Below are 20,486 nucleotides of genomic sequence, written 5' to 3' on the forward strand. Positions count from 1 at the left end.
AGGAAAATCTACATTTCAGGCCAGAGCTTTTCATATTCCTGATAAAGGCCTCCAGCTCAAAACGTCAATTTTCCTGCTCCTTGGATGCTGCCTGACCTGCTGTGCTTTTCCAGCAACATACACTCAACTACCCACCACTGATGTCAGGACATGGATAGAGGAAAGAATTACTGGAACCAGCTTCACTGCTTGGTGACAGATTTGAGAAACTCTGAAAACTGAGTGACTAAAAGGACGTAAAATGTCGTGCAAAATATCATGTGTCATAACGACGCAAAGGAAACGTAACCTTCCACAATATAATGTATAAGTTGCTCTTAAAGCAAAGCATTGTTGAGAGAGGAGAAATTTATAATCTGTTACAAAAAGTTTTAAAATATAGAAACACAGAAGAGAGGAGGATTAGGCTATTTGGCACTATGAGCCTGGTCTACTGTTATGATCATGGATGATCAGGCAACTCAATAACCTATTTCTGTTTTTCTCCCTGATTCTTTGATTCCTTTAGCTGTGAGTGCTATATCCAACTCCTTTTTGAAATCATACAACTACTTTCTGTAGTAGTAAATTCCACAGGCTCACCATTCTCTGGATGAAGAACTTTCTCATCCCAGTCCAAAAATGACTTACCTCTTATCCTTACACTGTGATCCCTGGTTCTGGATACGCCTGCTTTTGGAATATCCATCCTGCATGAAATCTTACAGTATTATTTCACCTAGAGGCTGGATCTCTTTTTAAAAGAGATCAGTCTCTGCAGAGATTGTAAAACTCAGTGTATGTTTAGCATGTAAGCAAGGATATTTCTAACTTTATTTTAGTTCTCATGTGGTACATGGGCATTGCTAGTTGGCCAGCATTCACTGACTGCCCCAGTGCCCTTGTGAAGGTGGTAGTGAGTTACCTTGTTGAACTGCTGATATCCATGTACTGTAGATAAAGCCTTTAGGGGCTGGAATACCAGGATTTAGACCCAGCACTGAAGAAATGGCGATATATTTCTAAGTCAGAATAGTAAGTGGATTGAAGGGGAACTTTCAGGGAGTGGTGTTCCTATGTTTCTAATGCCTTTATCCTCACAGATAGAAATAGTCAGTGGCTTGGAAAGTGCAGTCCAAGAATCTTGGGATGATTTCTGCAGTGTATTTTGTAGGTAGTACACACTAATGCTACTGAGCATTGGTGGTGGAGAGAGTAGAATTTTGTGGATGTGGTGCCCATTAAGCAAGCTGCTTTTTTTCCAGTGGCAAGCCTCGAGTGTTGTTGGAACTGCACTTATCCAGGCAATTGGTGAATTTTTCATCATACTCCTGACTTATGCCTTGCAGATGGTGCACAGGTTTCAGAGAGTCAGTAGGTGAATTACTTGCTGCAATATTCTCAAGCTGCTGGCCTGCTTTTGTAGTCATTGTATTTATATGGTGAATCCAGTTGAATTTCTGTTCAATGATAATCACTGGGATGTTGATCTTGGGGAATTCAGTGATTGCAATGCCAATGAATTTCAAGAGATTAGATTGTCTCTTCCTGGAGATGGTCATTGCCTGACATTTGTATGGCACAAATGTTTCTTTCCACTTGTCAGCCAAGAATGTCTCCTCACTTTCTACTTGTCAGCCCTAGCCTGGATATTTTACAGATCTTGTAGCATTTGAAAATAGACCGTTTCAATATCTGAGGAATTGTGAATTGTGTTGAACATTGCATGATCAGTCCCACTCCTGACCTGATGATGGAGAGAATCAGTTGAAGATGGTTACCTTAAGGAACTCTTAAAATGATGTCCTGAAGTTGAGATAACTGACCTCCAACAACCACAACCATCTTTCTAAGTGTCAGATATGATTCCAACCAGCAGAGAATTTGCCCCCAATATCCACTGATTCCAATTTCACAAGGGGTCCTTAGTGCCATACAGTCAAATGATGTCAATGTCTGTCACTGTCATTTTCACCTCTGGAATTCAGCCCATTTGAGATCAGAAGTTGAATGGTCCTGGCAGAATCCAAATTGGGCATCAGTGAGCAGGTCATTAGTAAGCAGGTGCTGCTTGATAGCACTGCTGATGAAACCCTCCATCACTTTATTGATGATTGAGAGTAGACTAAGGGGGCAGTAAATTGTTGGATTGGACTTGTCATAATTTCTGTATAGGACATATCTGGGCAATTTTCCATATTGTTCGATAGGTGCCAGTGTTATAGCTGTACTCGAACAATTTGGCACAAGTCTTCAGTACTATTGCTGGAATGTTGTCAGAACCCATAGCCTTTGCAATAACCAATGCCTTCAACCATTTCTTGAGACACAGCCTGAACTTGGCTGAAAACTGGTATCTGTGATGTTGGGGACCACTGGAGGAAGCAGAGATGGATTATCCATTTAGCACTTCTGGCTGGTTCTTCTTTCAGTTAGCATGGGGATATTTGTGGAGTCTTCTCCTCCAGTGAGTTGTTTAATTGTTCACCATCATTCATGATTGGATGTGAAAGTACTTCAAAGCTTAGAGTTGATACATTGGTTGTGGGATTGCTCAGCTCTGTCCATCACTTGCTGCTTGTGCTGTTTGGCATGCAAGTAGTCCTGTTTGGTAGCTTCACCAGGTCTTACACCTCATTTTTAGGTATGCTTGGTGCTGCTTCTGGGATGCCCACCTGCACTCTCCTGAAGCAAGGCCAATCCCCTGGGTTGATTGTAATAGTTGTGTGGGAATATGCCGAGCCATGAGGTTCCAGATTGTGCTGGAGTACAAGTCTGCTGCTGTTGCTAAATCTATTTGAAATGTGTCCCATTTAGCTCAGGACTGGGTAGAAGGTTATGAGCTGGGATGAATTGTTGTAGAGTTATGTGCACGAAGAGTGAGGATTAGAGGGGCTGAATGTTTTTATTATAATGAGGATGAAATCCCAGAGTACTGAGGCAGTGATTTGAAACAGCTGGCCTTGGCATTTGGCATCACTTATCCAATTTCCTTTTGAAATCATTGAATATTTCTACTTCTATCACCCATGTATGCAACGCATTGCGAGTCCATACCATTTGCTGTGTAAAAAAAGTTCTTCCTTATGTTTCCCCTATATTTTTGCCCCAAATCTTAAATCTACACCCCATATTCCTTATACAATCTGCTGATAGGAAGGTATTTCCTTGCTTGCCTTACCGCTGGACAGAGCTAGTGATCAAATTGATAATCAAGACGAACTGAAAGTGACCTTTCCAAACACTCCTCTTATAATTCCACACCAGTACATCTGAAATGTTAAATTTGCTGAAAAAGAAACAATTTGTTTTAAATGCCGAACTTTGGGATTAAATCAAATTGTGTTTTTGAAGTCATTGATCTTCAAATTCCTTGAAAGACCACAACAGTTTTCATTTGTTATTCTTCAACATTTGTGAAAACTATCGTATAAACCTCTAATATTGTATTTTCTCATTCTGAGACTAAGATAAAACATCACAACTTCCAACAGTTTCAAAATTCCAACAGAATCAACAGAGTTTGAATATTGTCTATTGGCTCACCTTGTTTTAGATAGCAGTGTATATGATTGAGTGAGATGGCTAAGAAATAGAAAAGAGAAGCAGGAAGACAGTCTGAAGTAAAGGCAGATGCTGAACAGTAACAAGACACTTTTTTTGACTAATTCACTTTTGTCTCATCTCTGATCTGGTCGTTGTCCTGACCACTTCTTTGTTCTATCGCTGTACTTTTATTGTCAATTTTTGCCAAGTATCAAAAAGAACAGCCTGGGCAACTACTCCTGCAACATTTTCTTCAAAGCAGGATTGCACCTTTGTTTGTTTCCTTCCCTTACAGGGATAGTTATGATTCAAGGCGCACAGCAAAGTTGAGAGTGCAACTGCAAACATGTAAGCTGCAGCTTAAAAGGCTCCTTAGGTTACAAATGTTCCACCTGTTGTGATTGAGATTCTTTTCAAATGTAGACATACAGAGCTGCAAAATTACATGCTGTGTACTGCTATGTATTTAATTAGTCATAATTCCTCAACCTTAGTTATCTCGGTTTTGCACAAAGGAATGAAAAGAAAATGCAAGTCCGGCTGAATCCTATGAAGCCAGAGGTAATACTCGCTGTGGGTTTGTAACACTTCAGTGCGTCCCAAATGTGCCAGGACAATGATTAATCTGCAAGAATTACATGCATTTCATGAGTTCCAGAAATTATTCGGTGATTCTTATGATTTTGTTTTATCGATGATTGCATCTCACCTTCTCAAATCATCATACTAGCAAGTCAATGCATTTTGATTATATGCTGCGTAGATTTGCTCGTGCATGCTTTTAACTTTATATTTTTAAATACTTAAATGGCAAATATTGCAAACATTTATTATTACAGTAATTTTCAAATCGCTGTTAAGATGTATGGAAAAAATACAAAAAGACAAACACTAAAATATTATACCATTATTTTAAAGGAAAATATTGCTGTTTGTGCAACTAGTGACTAAGTGAAAGTACCTGTATATCTATTACTTCACAGGTAATCAGTTCACGTCTGCTTTGTTAAGCCATTTTATAGAGGACAATAGGCCACTTTTATCATGTTATTATTGTCTCAAAAACACCCAACATATTTACTGCCATTAGATTTACAATGGAACAAAAACAATCCTGAAAAAATTAACACTAAGAAAAGTTCTGTTTGAGAATACAGTGTATAACTGTGATTAAAATCTAATAAGGTTCTGTCTGATTTCAGAGAGGGTTTGGCAATATTGATGGAGAACACTGGCTTGGACTGGAGAACATTTACAGACTAACTGCACAGGGAAACTACAAGCTCTATATTAAACTGGAAGACTGGAATGATAAGAAAGTCTATGCTGAGTATAATGCCTTTAGAACAGAGGATGAGGATGATAACTACAGACTACGAGTTGGCAGCTATCAAGGGAATGCAGGGGACTCTTTAATATGGCACAATGGCAAGCAGTTTACAACACTTGACAGAGACAGAGATTCATACTCAGGTACTATTTGAAGAATTGTGTATGGTGTGCACATTTACCAATGTAAATACAAAGTATAAATTGATGGTAAAGTTACTTGTGGCACAATGCAAAAGAGCTAAATTAGTCATTTTTATCACTCCTAAGTCGTCCCTTACTTGAAACAGGTTTCACAGTATATAAAGTACAGTGGGATGTGGTACATTTATATTGGAGGCTGATATCAAAGCTTTGGCAAATAAAAGGGAAAGAGTGGGTAGACTGCTAACATTAAGGCAACGCTGAGAAACTGCCTGGAGGTGGTTATTGGCTCCTTTAGCAGCAGTCATACTGCCTTGTTTAAATTCTGTTGCTGCTCCCTGAGTCAAGGTTAACACAGTGAAGACATCGTAATGTGAAATAAGTACAAGATATGTCTATGCACAAAATTACTGGTCAAAAAAGTACATAATTATTACAAAACAGTTGCAAGCTCTGGACCTAAATGCAGTTCAATTGTCAAATTGCGTCAATCCAGAACTTTCAATGGTGAGACTTCAGACTGAAGCGAACAACTGATGTACCTATGTTTGAAGAATAATTGAACAAGCCTTTAAAAAAATGCATATAAAATAAAAATTGCACTTAAAAATGTTTACAAAACACATACAATCAGCTATGATTTATATAAACAGGGTTACATAGTCATTGCATAAAAAAAATTAGATCCAAACTTGGCTTGGTAACAGGAAACAAAGATTAATTTAGAATTTTTGAAAAGATTTGTACCTCGGGTTGTGGATGAGGTTGTCGATTCGTTTGCCGAGCTGGTGTGGTTTTCTGCAGATGTTTCATTGCCTCACTAGGAGACATCGTCAGTGTGTCTTTGATACAATGTTGGTGGTCTATCCCGCTTGGTGTTCGTGTGTCTCTGTTGTTCAGTACTTTCAGTTCTGTGTTTGAGTGGTATGAAATCCAGTTCAACGTGTTTATTGACTAAGTTCCGGGTGGAGTGCCAGGCTTCAAGGAATTCTCTTACGTGTCTCTGATTTGCTTGTGCTAGGATGGTTACATTGTCCCAGTTGAATTTGTGCCCTTTGTGGTCTGTGTGGTTGGAAATGAGCGAGTACTGGTCATGTCTGGCAGTGACGAGTTGATGTTTGTGCACTTGTGTGGTCAGTTTCCTTCCTATTTGTCCTATGCAGTGTTTTTCATAGTTCTTGCAGGCTATCTTGTAAATAATGTCCATCCAGTTGTATGTGGATGTCAAGTCTTTAACCTTTGTGAGGAGCTGGTGAAAGGCATCACTAGAATAAAGTTCACTAAAGAAGAGGAAACAATAGCAGACTCCACTTCCTGGGCATATTAGTGGAAAAAGTTAAAAATCACACACCAGCTTTTTTCAGGGAGCTAGTGGGGCAGGATCATAGGATACAGAATTTATAATAAAAGATCAAAGTGTCATACAACTGATGCAATGTATTACTGTTAAGACTTTAATCACTTAGAATGGGACTTACGTATTAAGAATCGAAACCTGCAACCCCCTAAGACTTAACAGCAATCTAGGTTTGTTCAAGACATCATATCAGTTGTATCTCACTTTGATCTGTTACTATAAATTCTGTATTCTATGATCCTGCTCCACTAGCTACCTGATGAAGGAGCAGTCCTCTGAAAGCTTGTATTTCCAAATCAATCTATTGGACTATAACCTGGTGCTGTGTGATTTTTAACTTTGTCCACCCAGGCCATCAATGGTACCTTCACATGATATTAGTGGAGCACACACTTCCCAGTGAACTCCAGACCAGTGTGCATAGGAAGAACACCCATACAACCCAGATACTGAACTATTATAGCAACCACCCCCAGCACCCACAAACAAAACTGAATTTGAACACTATTTAAACGAGGGAGGACACACTGCAGCGACCCAGAACTCCAGAAGGCAGAACAGGAACATCTATTCAAGGGATTTAAATAAAATGAGTATTTCAAAAGCACTATCCTCTGATACTTATGCAACAAACCCAAAGAAGAAAACACTACACAACCAGACACAACAGTGAGCATAATGTACATCACTGAAACATCAGAATTGACTACATGACCACTTAGACCCCTGGAAATTTTAGTGGGCCTCAAACCAGTAAACATCTTTCACCAACTCCTCACAAAGGTTAAAGACTTGACATCCACATCCAACAGGACAAACACTATTTACAAGACACCCTGGAAGAACTGTGATAAACACTACATAGGACAAATAGGAAGGAAATTGTCCATACAAATATACGATCAACTTGCCACTGCCAGACACGACGAATATTCTCTCTCATTTTCAACCACACAGAGCATAAAGGACACAAATTCAGTGGGACAATGTAACCACAGGCAAAATAGAGACACGTGAGAAAATTCCTTGAAACCTGGCACTCCAACCGGAACTTAGTCAATAAGCACTTTGAACTGGATCCTATATATAAACCACTCAGACACAAAACTGGAAGTACTAAAAAACAGAGACAAATACCAGGCAGGTCAGACCACTAACACCATACTGAAAATGTACTCACGATGTTACCTAGTGAGGCGATGAAAAGTCTGCAGAAAATCACATCAGCTTAGCAAATGAATCTATGACCTCAACAAAGGTCAATTGTTGATTACTGCCCTTACAAATGGATAGCTGTTTCAAATAATATTGTGCAGGGCTTATTGTGTTGGGACCTCTGCTGTTTGCTTTTAACATTAAAAATTTGGACTTGAATGTGGGGTCATTATTGGGAAATTTACAGACAACATAAAAATTGGCCTTGTGGTAGACACTGTAGAGGATAGTTCTAAGCACCAAAATGATAGAAATGCGTTGGTGTTCAACTCTGATAAGAGTAAGGTAATACATTTATGGAGGTCAAACTGTAAAAGGGAATATGGAGGTCAAACTATAAAAAGGAAGACACAATAAATGGGAATATATTGAGAGGGATTGACAAAGTAAGAGGCTTTGATGTGTGGGTGCACAGGTCCCAAATGGTAGCAGTACAGGTAGATAAAGTTGTGAAGAAGGCATATGGAATGTGCCTGCCTCCGTAATCAACTCATCCCACACGGACTCCGGACCACCTTTAAACCAGCAGAGTTCGGACCTGAACAGGACAAACAGTACAGACTACAGATTCAAAAACACCAGCAACAGTTCTCCTTCAAGATCCTCCACTCCACGCTCGCAGCAATGCGCTGGCACCGAATCTCTCTACAATCAGCCTTGCCTCAGCTGAGGGCCACACTCTCTCAGAATTGCAAAGGACTCACTCTGTACTACATCCTCAGGAGAATTCATACTCTCAACAAACAATATTTCAATTCCATCTCAAACATCAAAAACTGTAAGTACAACAAACTTTTATCTACCCACCTTCATAACCAGCACTCCTCAAACATTCCTGAAGATTCCCCTGGCCTCGGGAACTATTCAGATGCCATTAGCTATGTGGCTGATGCAGCTGCCACCCCCATGCTGATTGATGATGTCACTTCTGTCCCCATCATGGCTACTCCCACAACCACTTCCACCCCTCACAATTCCTCATGCATCACACGTGACATCACTTCGCCCCTCACATCATCGCTGATGCACAACGCTCAGTGACTTCCGCCACCCTACTGCTGTGGTCACCGCCACTTCCGCCCCAATCACCTGCATTCTGCTGACACGCCACCCACAGACCCCACTGTCACTATCCCCACCCCCCAGAACCCCGAGGGGAACACTATCCCTGCTCATGACTCCGCCCCGATTCCTCCCGCCACCACACCCACACCAGATCCCAGCTCCCAGCCCTGCCAAGTTTTCACCATCCCTCCAGACCTCCCCCTCACTGAGGACGAACGATCAGTCCTTAGCAAAGGACTCACCTTCATCCCCCTCCGTCCATGCTTCAATGAATTTAATAAACGCCGTGACGTCGAACAATTCTTCCGTCACCTCCACCTCTGAGCTTACTTTCACAATCAGGATTCCCACCCACCTTCCGCAGACCCCTTCACCAGCCTCCAACACACTGCATCCCACCTGGACACCCCACGCTGGCCTATTACCTGTCCTCGACCTCTTCATTTCTAACTGGCGCCGGGACATTAACCACCTCAACCTGTCTTCCCCTCCCCCCCCCACTCCAACCTCTCACCCTCACAACGCGCAGCCCTGCAATCCCTCTGCTCCAATCCCAACCTCACCATCAAGCCAGCGGATAAAGGGGGCGCAGTGGTAGTCTGGCGCACTGACCTCTACACCGCTGAAGCCAAACGCCAACTCGAGGACACCTCGATACTGCCCCCTCGACCATGACCCCACTCCCCATCACCAAACCATCATCTCCCAGATCATACAGAGCCTCATCACCTCAGGAGACCTCCCACCCACAGCTTCCAACCTCATAGTCCAGGAACCCCACACTGCCTGGTTCTACCTCCTTCCCAAGATCCACAAGCCTGACCACCCTGGCCGACCCATTGTCTCAGCATACTCCTGCCTCACTGAACTCATCTCTACCTACCTCAACACTGTCCTATTCCCCCCGGTCCACGAACTCCCCACATACGTTCGAGACGCCACCCACGCCCTCCACCTCCTCCAAGACTTCCGTTTCCCCGGCCCCTAACGCCTCATCTTCACCATGAATATCCAATCCCTTTACACCTCCATCCGCCATGACCAGGGCCTCCAAGCCCTCCGTGTTTTCCTCTCCAGACGTCCCCAACAGTACCCTTCCACCGACACTCTCATTCATTTGGCCGAACAGGTCCTCACCCTTTACAATTTTCCTTCGAATCCTCCCACTTCCTCCAGACCAAAGGGGTAGCCATGGGCACACGTATGGGCCCCAGCTATGCCTGTCTCTTTGTTGGCTATGTAGAACAGTTGATCTTCTGTAATTACACCGGCATCACTCCCCACCTCTTCCTCCGTTACACTAATGACTGCATTGGCGCCACCTCGTGCTTCCGCGAGGAGGTTGAGCAATTCATCAACTTCACCAATACTCCACCCTGACCTTAAATTTACCTGGACCATCTCTGACGCCTCCCTCCCCTTCCTGGACCTCTCCATCTCCATTAATGGCGACCGACTTGACACTAACATTTTTTTTACAAACCCACCGACTCCCACAGCTACCTGGATTACACCTCTTCTCACCCTACCTCTTGCAAAAATGCCATCCCGTATTCCCAATTCCTCCGCCACCGCCGTACCTGCTCCCAGGAGGACCAGTTCCACCACAGAACACACCAGATGGCCTCCTTCTTTAGAGACCATTTTCCCTTCCCACGTGGTTAAAGATGCCCTCCAACGCATCTCGTCCACATCCCGCACCTCCGCCCTCAGACCCCACCCGTCCAACCGTAACAAGGACAAAACGCCCCTGGTGCTCACCTTCCTCCCTACCAACCTTCGCATAAACCAAATCATCCGCCAACATTTCTGCCACCTCCAAAAAGACCCCACCACCAGGAATATATTTCCCTCCCCACCCCTTTCCGCCTTCCACAAAGACTATTCCCTCCGTAACTACCTGGTCAGGTCCACGCCCCCCCTATGACCCACCCTCCCATCCTGGCACTTTCCCATGACACCGCAGGAACTGTAAAACCTGTGTCCACACCTCCTCCCTCACCTCTATCCAAGGCCCTAAAGGGGCCTTCCACATCCAAAGTTTTACCTGCACATCCTCTAATATCACTTATTGTATCTGTTGCTCCCAATGCGGTCTCCTCTACATTGGGGAGACTGGGCGCCTCCTAGCATGGCGCTTTAGGGAACATCTCCAGGACACCCACACCAATCAACCACACCGCCCCGTGGCCCAACATTTCAATTCCCCCTCCCACTCTGCTGAGGACATGATGTCCTGGGCCTCCTTCTCCGCCGCTCCCTCACCATCAGATGCCTGGAGGAAGAACGCCTCATCTTCCACCTCAGAACACTTCAACCCCTGGGCATCAATGTGGACTTCAACAGTTTCTTCATTTCTCCTTCCCCCACCTCACCCTAGTTCCAAACTTCCAGTTCAGCACTGTCCCAATGACTTGTCCGGACTTGTCCTACCTGCCTATCTCCTTTTCCACCTAATCACTCCACAGTCTCCTCCCTGACCTATCACTTTCATCCCCTCCTCCACTCACCTAATGTACACTATGCTACTTTCTCCCCACCCTCCTCTAGCTCATTTCTCCACACTTCAGGCTCTCTGCCTTTATTCCTGATGAAGAGCTTTGGCCCGAAACGTCGATTTCGCTGCTCCTTGGATGCTGCCTGAACTGCTGTGCTCTTCCAGTACCACTAACCCAGAATATGGAATGCTGTACTTCATTGGTATAGAATACAAAAGCAGGGATAGAATGATGAAACTGCATTAGATTCTGGTGAGGCCACAACAAAAGTACTGTGTACAGTTCTGGTCACCACATTACAGGAAGGACGCACTTGCTCTGGAGAGAGTGCAAAGAAGTTTACTAGAATCTTGCCAGAGCTGGAGAATTGTAGCTATGAGAACAGATTGGAGAGTTTTCCTTGGAACAGAGATGGCTGGGGGGGGGGGTGACATGATTGAGGTATACAAAATTATGAGGGTGGACATAAACTAGACATGAGGAATCTGCTTCCCTTGGCAAACAGTTCAAAAACCTGTGGTCACATATTCAAGCGAAGTGGCAGAAGGATTACGGGGGCATGAGGAAAAATACTGAGACACAGAAGTGGTAGGTGTTTGGAAGTTGCTGCCTGAGTTACTGGTGGTGATGGCAGAGACTCTAAACTCTTTCAAAAACTACCTGAATCTGCACCTTAAGTCCAGGGCTATGGGTCATGTGTAGGAAGTTGGAATTAGAAAGGGCATCTGGATATCTTTAGGTCCGCATGGACAAAATGGGCCAAATTGCCCCTTTCTGAGCTGTATCATTCCTTTGGTTCTATTGTTCTGAAACAAACAAATTTCTACCAAGCACAGCTAATACTCTCAAGTATGTTTTGCTAAAAGGGCTAACAGATAAACCACTGGTGTCTATGACAACACGCATGCATTTGAAAGCCAAATGTGCAATTTAGAGCTCAGAGAATATGGATAAACAGCATGTTCCATCAGGAGAATTTATGGCTTCAGCATGTATTGTGGAGAAATCAGTCTGGAAATGAAATCAAAAGCATTTTTAGTTAAGTGCTTATGACATTGTATAAGCATTCACAATTTTCTAAAATGTTTGCATGTATTTGGAATGAATCATGAAAATAGATTATGAAAACTGGTTAGATCTGCTTTGCTAACCTAAGTTACAATTATGATGCATTTCTTATTGCTGAATAGGACAATATTCATATTTGCACATGTGGAAATTAGTCCAGATCATCAAGCTTTGTTTTTTTTATTGAGACTGAAGACCTGGAATATGATGACAGCCTAAGTATTAGCAAGATCAAAGTAAATGAAAAATTAATCTCTCAAAGCAACATCATGAATTTTAACTCAAAGAACAGAATAGCCAATATTTTGATGTAGCATGTATTTGTGGCCACAAGTTTGGCTCAGGATTAGTATCAGAAAGATTATGGTGTATTTGCACACTTTCCATCACTGAGATGAAAAGTTGCAATGGCTGATTTTTCAGAATAACCTTTCCTTAAAATTTTGGATCCTTCAGCAAATTATTTATCCTGTAACTTTAATGAGATTTTTAAAAAATAAAGCTTTCAAAATTTTAGCTCTTGTTTAATGCTGAATCCTATCTTTTATGTCTTTTGATTTTGTCCATTTTGGCCTTGATACTGATTTAAGCTTTTGTAATAGACCCAATCTAATGAACATAACTATCTTTCTGTGAATAATATCCATGTCTCATTAAAATTAAAATCTGTTTACTCAGCTACTATTTTACACCTCTAAGTTCTTTTGCAATTCTTCTGACTTCTGCAGCCAGGTATTCTACCATACTTTGCAGTTCTATTCCAATAAGCTTGACTGAATTTAATTCAGTACAATTTTGCTTTGCTTATTCTATTTAATGATCATAGTCAAATACAAAATAACACAAGGGTTTGTGGGATTTTAACAACTATTACATAAATTCAGAAGTAACTGGCCATCATATTGTAAATGAACAATGTAACATGTATATGTTTGAAGAAAGAAGTCTAGAACCTTTAACGTCTATGATTTTGAAAACAAATCACAATTCTTTGTTAAAGTTGGACCTTGTAGGGCTTCCATTTCATTTCACATGGAGAGTCTGGATTAATTATTGTTGCAGGAGGCTTAGAGAATAATGGACAATTGAACCAATACACTCAGGCAGGTTCCTGTTTTTAAGTTATACACTCAGTTCTTAGTTCTGTATAATGCAGAATTTCTTTATTTATATATTATGGAAATGCATATTCCAAAAGTTAATTTAAACCAAGGAATATCATCCCTCTTAAGGTGTGTATAAATTCTTATGGAATTCAAAGAGGCCTCCATGGTGCTCTGCTTATTGCATCAATCGACACTCAAACAGGTTATCTGTTTATTTTCATATTGACATTGATGGGACCATCCTGTGGGAAAATTGGCTGCATTTACTCAACAGTGATTACACTTCAAACATTATGAGTGCACAGGCTTTAAAGTGATGAAGGCTTACAATAACAGTGAGCAGACTTGAGACTTTTTAAATTTATTATAGATTTACATTGGAAAAATCAGTGGGATTTTATAAAATGGAATTGCTTCATTTTTGTCAGAGAATAACTGTGTTGTTGCACAAGATAAATGGCTTGGTGTCAGAAAGAGTGTAATCCCTGCATCCTTAAAAATAATTTCAAAAGATGGATCCATGACATTAAATAGCTAGGACTGAAGTTAAGCAGGAACATAATGTACATTAACTTTTTTTTTCCTCCTTAGGTAACTGTGCTCATTTCCACAAAGGTGGGTGGTGGTACAATGCTTGTGCACATTCTAATCTGAATGGAGTTTGGTACCGTGGAGGTCATTATCGCAGCAAGTACCAAGATGGAGTCTACTGGGCTGAATTTCGAGGGGGTTCCTATTCTCTGAAAAGTACGGTAATGATGATCAAGCCTGAATAACAGTCAAGAAGAAATCACATGTTCCGAATGGATACAGCTATGAAAACACAGACTCAAAATGTAGGGTTCTTTCAAAAGCAGAACATGTGCTTTGTCAAAGAAGCAATTTGTTTAAAAACGTTGAAAAATCACTTAATATTGCTCCTACATATATGGTTTCATTACCTATTAAAATGCTAGAGGAGAAAGCAAGGATCCACATGACATTATTATGTGCATTTGTACTCAATGCTCACTGGCTCTAAGTTGAACAACTAGCACCCTAAAGGAAACACAACCCTTCTCATATAGGAAAGCATGAGGTGTATCCTATTTTTACCAGATTACACTATAACCCAACAAAATCAGTTATGACTAATATTTGAATGTATGCTAATGTTGTATTTTATTATAACAGAAACTTTTTGTTTAATAATCTGCTGTCGGACACATCAGCTTTATTAAAGATATTTGGAGAATCCACAATACTTCATGTTAACACTGAAATTAAGGGGTTAGGTTGAAATAAGTATTTAAATTAAGTCTTTCATGAATCACAGTTTAACTTTAACAGAAAAATAATCCAAAAGTTCCCAAATTAGAAGGAAAGATATAAATCACAAGATCAAGAGAATCTTCATATTCTCCCTAAGACTAAAGTTATAAAGCAAGACCCAAGTTTAAGTATAAAATCCTCACCAGAAGCCACCTTCTAACTGTTTTATTTGAACACTTATTCCTAACACCAAAACATGAAGCTGTTTTTACAATGAAAACCACATTGCCTCCAAAACAGAAACAAATCTGCACTAACTTAAGTTAATACCTGATAGCAACAAAAGTGTTGATTTAAAATAGTTAAACACTACAAAAACCACCTGTCCCAAGAATATGTGCCTCTGCTGTGAAAGCCCATCAATGCAGGTTAGAAACATCTGGTAGAAAAAGGTTGGTGTAACTCTCATGAAGAGTAAATCTGGAATAAACATGGCTCCGAATACATTTTTGTCATATGCTTTAAATCCTGATCAAAAAAACCCTTTCAATTTAAGAAAAATCATCCTTACATTTTCTTTCCTTAAAAGGGTTACCGAATTATGCATGCATAAAGTAATGTTGATTTATGCAAACCATTGAAGTTTCAAAGAAATATAGCTTTCATACATATTGAAAAGATGACTACAGCAGTGTCATCTTTTATGATATAAAAAGAAAATCAAGAATGAAAGTTGAGTATTTGACCCACCAAAACTCATCTCCTCTTTACTTAATCTCCCACTGCACCATTCAACATCTTGAATGACCTTAATGCCTTTTATTTTATGAATGTGGCAAATGAATACAAATTGTACCACTGTTTTTGAGAGATGTTTCTCTTTGCATTGTATGTGTTAAACTGATTTTCTCTTGATTAATTAAGCTCGGCTCAACAGTATAAAGTTAAAAGTTGCATTCTGATTTTATCTTCAGTCTGCTGCCACATATACACGTCCTGTCATGGTTTCTCCAACACCATACATATTAAAGGTTTTGAACTGTTCTCACCTTCACTCACAGTTCATCCTCTATCAAACTGTAGCTAGTATTTTGGCTTTTTTTAATAATGCCCTTTCTACTGCTTACACATTTTTTTTTCAAATAGAGTGCCTAGAATTGAAGATGTACCTAAACTTTGATTTGGTTTGTGAACGGCAAAGCTCCAATCCACTTTATGGAGAGTGAAAATGTACATACAAATTGTTATGTTGACATTTTATGTCAACTTTTATTGCAAGGAAATTCGAGTTCAAGAGTAAATATGTCTTTTTGCAATTTACAGAGCCTCCGACCACTGTGCACTGCTTTGATCCCCTTGTCCATAGAAGGAAATACTTGGAATAGAGAAATTGCAAAAGAGATTGACCAGACTAATTTTTGGGGTGATTGGATTTGTCTTATGAGAGGTGGAGGATACTGACTCTTTGAAACACACAAAATTATGCAAGGGAATTTAGATAGGACACTTCGCCTAGCTGGTGAATCTAGAACCATGGGACATGGCCTACAACTCATTATGAGATTATCTGTTACAACACGGAGGTGAACCCCTTTGTTAATTAAACCAACACCCCAAAAAGCTCAACTCACCTCGTAATCTGTTAAAATGAGTGACAGAAAACTCCCAAACTTCACTATTTAAAGAAAATATCAATTTATTTTTTAACTCTAAAAATGAACATTAAACAACAATTACTCAATACTCTAATTCCCCTTTCTCTTAACTGCTTACTATCTGCCTCCAACGCTATAACAATATGCTGTTCTAATATGACACCTTATTAAAATTACATCAACTTAATTTCAAAACCACACAACTGCTGCCTTCTTCTGTGTCTTATTCTCCCAGCTGCTGAACTCCCCGGGTCATCTTCTTTGCTTTTACTTTGAGAATGTTTCATATGAAAAGGTACCTTTGACAGAGAGTGTTTTCTCATTTCTCTGAGAGCAAGATGTTAGCTCTCTATGAGTTTCTCTCTCTATGACAGTTCCTCTCTGACCAAGTTTCAAAATGTCTGCATTTTATACACCACTCAACATTGGATTGTCTCATTGGCTTGATGTTAGCAAAACAATAAATCAAACTAGATTGGGTTTTAGTATCCTGGAGCATAGTTTAAACTGATTGGTTAAATTCAGATTGTCATCAAAACAGCAACCAAAACTCAAGTATCCATTTCACAGCCAAATGTACATATTTTCAATTTTCCAGTACATTCTGGGACTGGCATCTAGTCACCTACACGTGCTTGTAATCTCTCAGTTCAGAACAGAATTCACTCTCTCTTAGTACATGCCTTCAACTTCATAACAGATTTAAGACTGGAATGCAGAGGCATTCCTTTACTCAAAGGCTGCTGAAACTTTCAAATTCTTTATCCTAGAGACAGATAAATTTCTGAATATGAATGACAAAGGGATTTGGAGATAGCATTTGAAGAGAGTTTAGGAAAAAATTACCAGGATGTTGGCAGGACTGGAGAATTTAAGTTATAAATACAGACTCTTCACTGGAGCACAGGAGGTTGAGGGATGACCTTACAGAGTTTATAATATCATAAGGGCATAGATAAGGTGAATAGCAATAGACTTTTTCCTAGGATGGGGGAGTTCAAAACTAGGGGGCATATTTTTAAAGTGACAGGAGAAAGATTTAAAGGGAACCCAACAGCAACTTTTTCCACACAGAGGGTGGTGCCAGAGGAAGTAGTAGGTGTTAGTACAGTTACATTTAAGACATTTAGAATATACATGAAGAGGAATAAGGGCCAAACACAGCCAAGTGGGATTAGTTTAGTTTGGGAAACTTGGTTGGCATGGACGGGTTGGACCGAAGGATCTGTTTCAATTATGTATGACTCTATTTACATTGAGATAGCTGATCAGCCATGCCTGTAATTGAATGGCAGAGCAGGCCCAATGAGCTGAATTGCTTCATCTTTTTTCTATGATTCTGCTCTTACCTTTATTTGAAGGAACGAAAGAGTGAAATATAAAGTCAGGGGACAACACAACTGCAGTGTTGCTATCATATTGGTGGTTGACTCAAGACTTTAGTGTGGCTCGGTGTAATGAGATTGAAATTACTGGGAATATTAAAAATACCTAAATTAGTGTATTTTACTGTATTTTTGTGATAGTATTCTTCCTTAGCCAGTTATTCAGAAGAATTATCCATTTAAGGTGAAAATTTCAATTAATCATAACAAGCTTTACAAGGTATCTGGTCACTGCTCCATAGCGATAGTGTTTCTCCATGTGTATAATTAATCACTTAATAAATCACTGCAGGGATAGTGGATGTCCTCTTTAAAAAATTACATTGGTACTCTCAGTACAAATAAAATAACTCATACAAAATTCCCTTACAAACAGAGAAACTATATAAAATGCAAAATAAAAGAACAATATAGATCCTGGCCAGTGAAAAAGATGCAAAGTAAACTGAATCCTGGCAAAAAGTTACAAAATGTCAATATAAAAAGTAACTTGCAAGATACATCATTATTTTCCACACTGGCATTAGCAAAAAGGTGATCAGAAGCAATGTGGACCACCTGAAAATTAGTAATGGTAATAATGCCAAGAAAAATATGGTATTACACTGGACAATGCTGAATATTTTGCACAAGTCAGCTTGCCAGATATCACAAGGAGATGAATGCAGAATCTAGAACAGGGATTCTCCATAATTAATATTTAAACAGCTTGAAATACCTAGGACCAGATAATTTCTCGGTGAGGAATTTGAAACAAGTGAGTGAGAACACTGAAGATGCCATAACTATAATCTTCCAAAGTTCTCTCAATTCAGGAAACCTGCCCAAAAGCTGTGCATGTCATTCCGTTATTTAAGAAAATGACATTGAAAACAGAACATGATAGGCCTATTTATTGTTGAGAAGTCACTGGAGTCTATAATTAAAGGTAAGGTGATGGAGCATCTTGAAGTTTAAACAGAGAAAGCAGGCAAGGATTTGTGAAGGCAGGTCATGCCTGGTGAATCCGATTTAATTTTTTTTTTAAAAAAGGAAAAATTGAACCAGTGATGTTAATGAGTATTAGTAGTGTGCATTTCCACAAAGCACCCAATAAAGTCCATAATAAGAAAGTGAAGCTGAATTTATGGTTTATAGCTTCAACTCAACAAAATAGGTAACAGATATTCTCTGGTTCATTTCTCAGGGAAATACCTTGACCAGAGTGAACCTGCCTAGTTTAGAATTTAAACAAAGTGTGGTAATTAACAGTCACTCTTCCTGTTATTGGTGTATTCTCTAAGGCTATTTGTCAACTAATCGGTGCTCTCCTCTCATACATTATAACTATTGTTTTCCAATTACATTTGTATTCATCAAGACATTATAGAAGAATACCAGACAGAAAGCTTCAAGAAAATGTATTGTATTGAATTTCTTGGAATTGATGACAAATAATTGAGCTGATTAGGAAATAGATTGAGCAGAAGAGAAAAAGCATATAGGTAAGTAATCAAATTAGCAGGATGTAAGTGTCAGTTAGACTCGAAACGTCAGCTATTTTCTCTCCTTACGGATGCTGCCAGACCTGCTGAGATTTTCCAGCATTTTCTCTTTTGGTTTCAGATTCCAGCATCCGCAGTAATTTGCTTTTATAGGATGTAAGTGTTGTTGTGCTGCAGGAATGTGTGTTGGGGCCTTAAGTGTTTACTATATCTATTACTAACTTAGATGATGGGATAGGAAATAATGTTGACTAATTTCCTGATGAAACAAAGCCAAGTGGCATTTGCAAGCAATATAGATGGAGGTACAGAATGACAAAGAAATAAAAGGATCTAACAGCATACTTTCCAAACTAAATCTGTAGCTATCAAAAGAGAATTAGTGATGCAGATATTTAGAATGGCTCAGAAAAGTAATCAAAAAGACTAATGGAATGTCAGACTTTATAGCTAAGAGAACTGAAGCACAAAGGTATAGAAAAACCAGCCCAAGTTAGGCAATATCTGAAGAACTGTAAATGGTTCTGGGCATTTACTTTGAAAAAGGTATATTCTGGACTAAGTGCAGCATACATTTAATGGGATGATACCACGACTTCCAAGGGTTACATTTGGAGAAGGAAATACATAAACGCTGGACTGTATTACCTGGAATGTAGAAGGCCTCTTTATTCAAATTTTCAAGTTATGATAAAGGGTATATTCGCAACTCATTTTGCAGGCTTGGAAGCTTCACACTAGTGGGTCTAAAATTTACAGCCCTAATATTCAGAATTGGTTATTCCTCTTCGGCAATTCCTCATATTTGAGCATGTTGTAAGAACTTCAGAAGATGACTTGAGAAATTCAGTACACTCTTCCAAAATGATAATTGATGCTATGTTAATTCTTAAGTATAGAACTGTGATGTAGAGATTTTTGTTAACCAAATTTTTTTTAAGGGAAAGGGGCAAAAAAATGGGGCAAGACCAGCCATGACCTTAATGAATGATGAAATAGAGCAAAATTGTCTGTTCTTGTCCTCGTTATCCTACTTTCTGAATAACAGACATCTGGCTAATTATCATCTTTTTTTAAAAAAAGATGCCTTTCTTCTGTTTCTTTTCATAACTGCATTATAGATATTGGAGGTAGAATGGTGGTAATACTATGATTGTTAAACAAATATATAAAGAACATTCTGACAAACCTGACAGCACCCATTGATGGAGCTCTTCTCATATTTTCACATACACAGAAGAGCCAAAAACACAACTGGATTACCTATTCCTACATAAAGTTCTTTAATCTTAGTTCAGTCCATTGCTCAAGTTTACCTTCTTGCCACTCAGCACCACTTCACATCACTGCATTTTCCATGGTTATATATTCAGGAACTTTTTGATACTTTCAAATTTAAAGCTA

General features: G+C 39.7%; 2 protein-coding genes across 5 annotated transcripts in view; one reads left to right on the plus strand and one right to left on the minus strand.

Moving 5' to 3' along the window:
• Positions 1–14,549, plus strand: part of angptl1a (angiopoietin-like 1a) — a 79,715-nt gene extending 65,166 nt beyond the window's left edge. Inside the window, exons 4-5 of the mRNA XM_060830100.1 lie at positions 4,728–4,998; positions 13,899–14,549. Coding sequence (XP_060686083.1) covers positions 4,728–4,998; positions 13,899–14,083 — 456 coding nt within the window. The 3' untranslated portion in view covers positions 14,084–14,549. The remainder of the gene's footprint in view (positions 1–4,727; positions 4,999–13,898) is intronic.
• Positions 1–20,486, minus strand: part of ralgps2 (Ral GEF with PH domain and SH3 binding motif 2) — a 431,788-nt gene that overhangs the window by 149,494 nt on the left and 261,808 nt on the right. The gene's annotated exons all lie outside the window — the stretch shown is intronic.

This window comes from Hemiscyllium ocellatum, chromosome 9 (assembly GCF_020745735.1).
Source record: "Hemiscyllium ocellatum isolate sHemOce1 chromosome 9, sHemOce1.pat.X.cur, whole genome shotgun sequence".
Lineage (NCBI taxonomy): Eukaryota > Metazoa > Chordata > Chondrichthyes > Orectolobiformes > Hemiscylliidae > Hemiscyllium > Hemiscyllium ocellatum.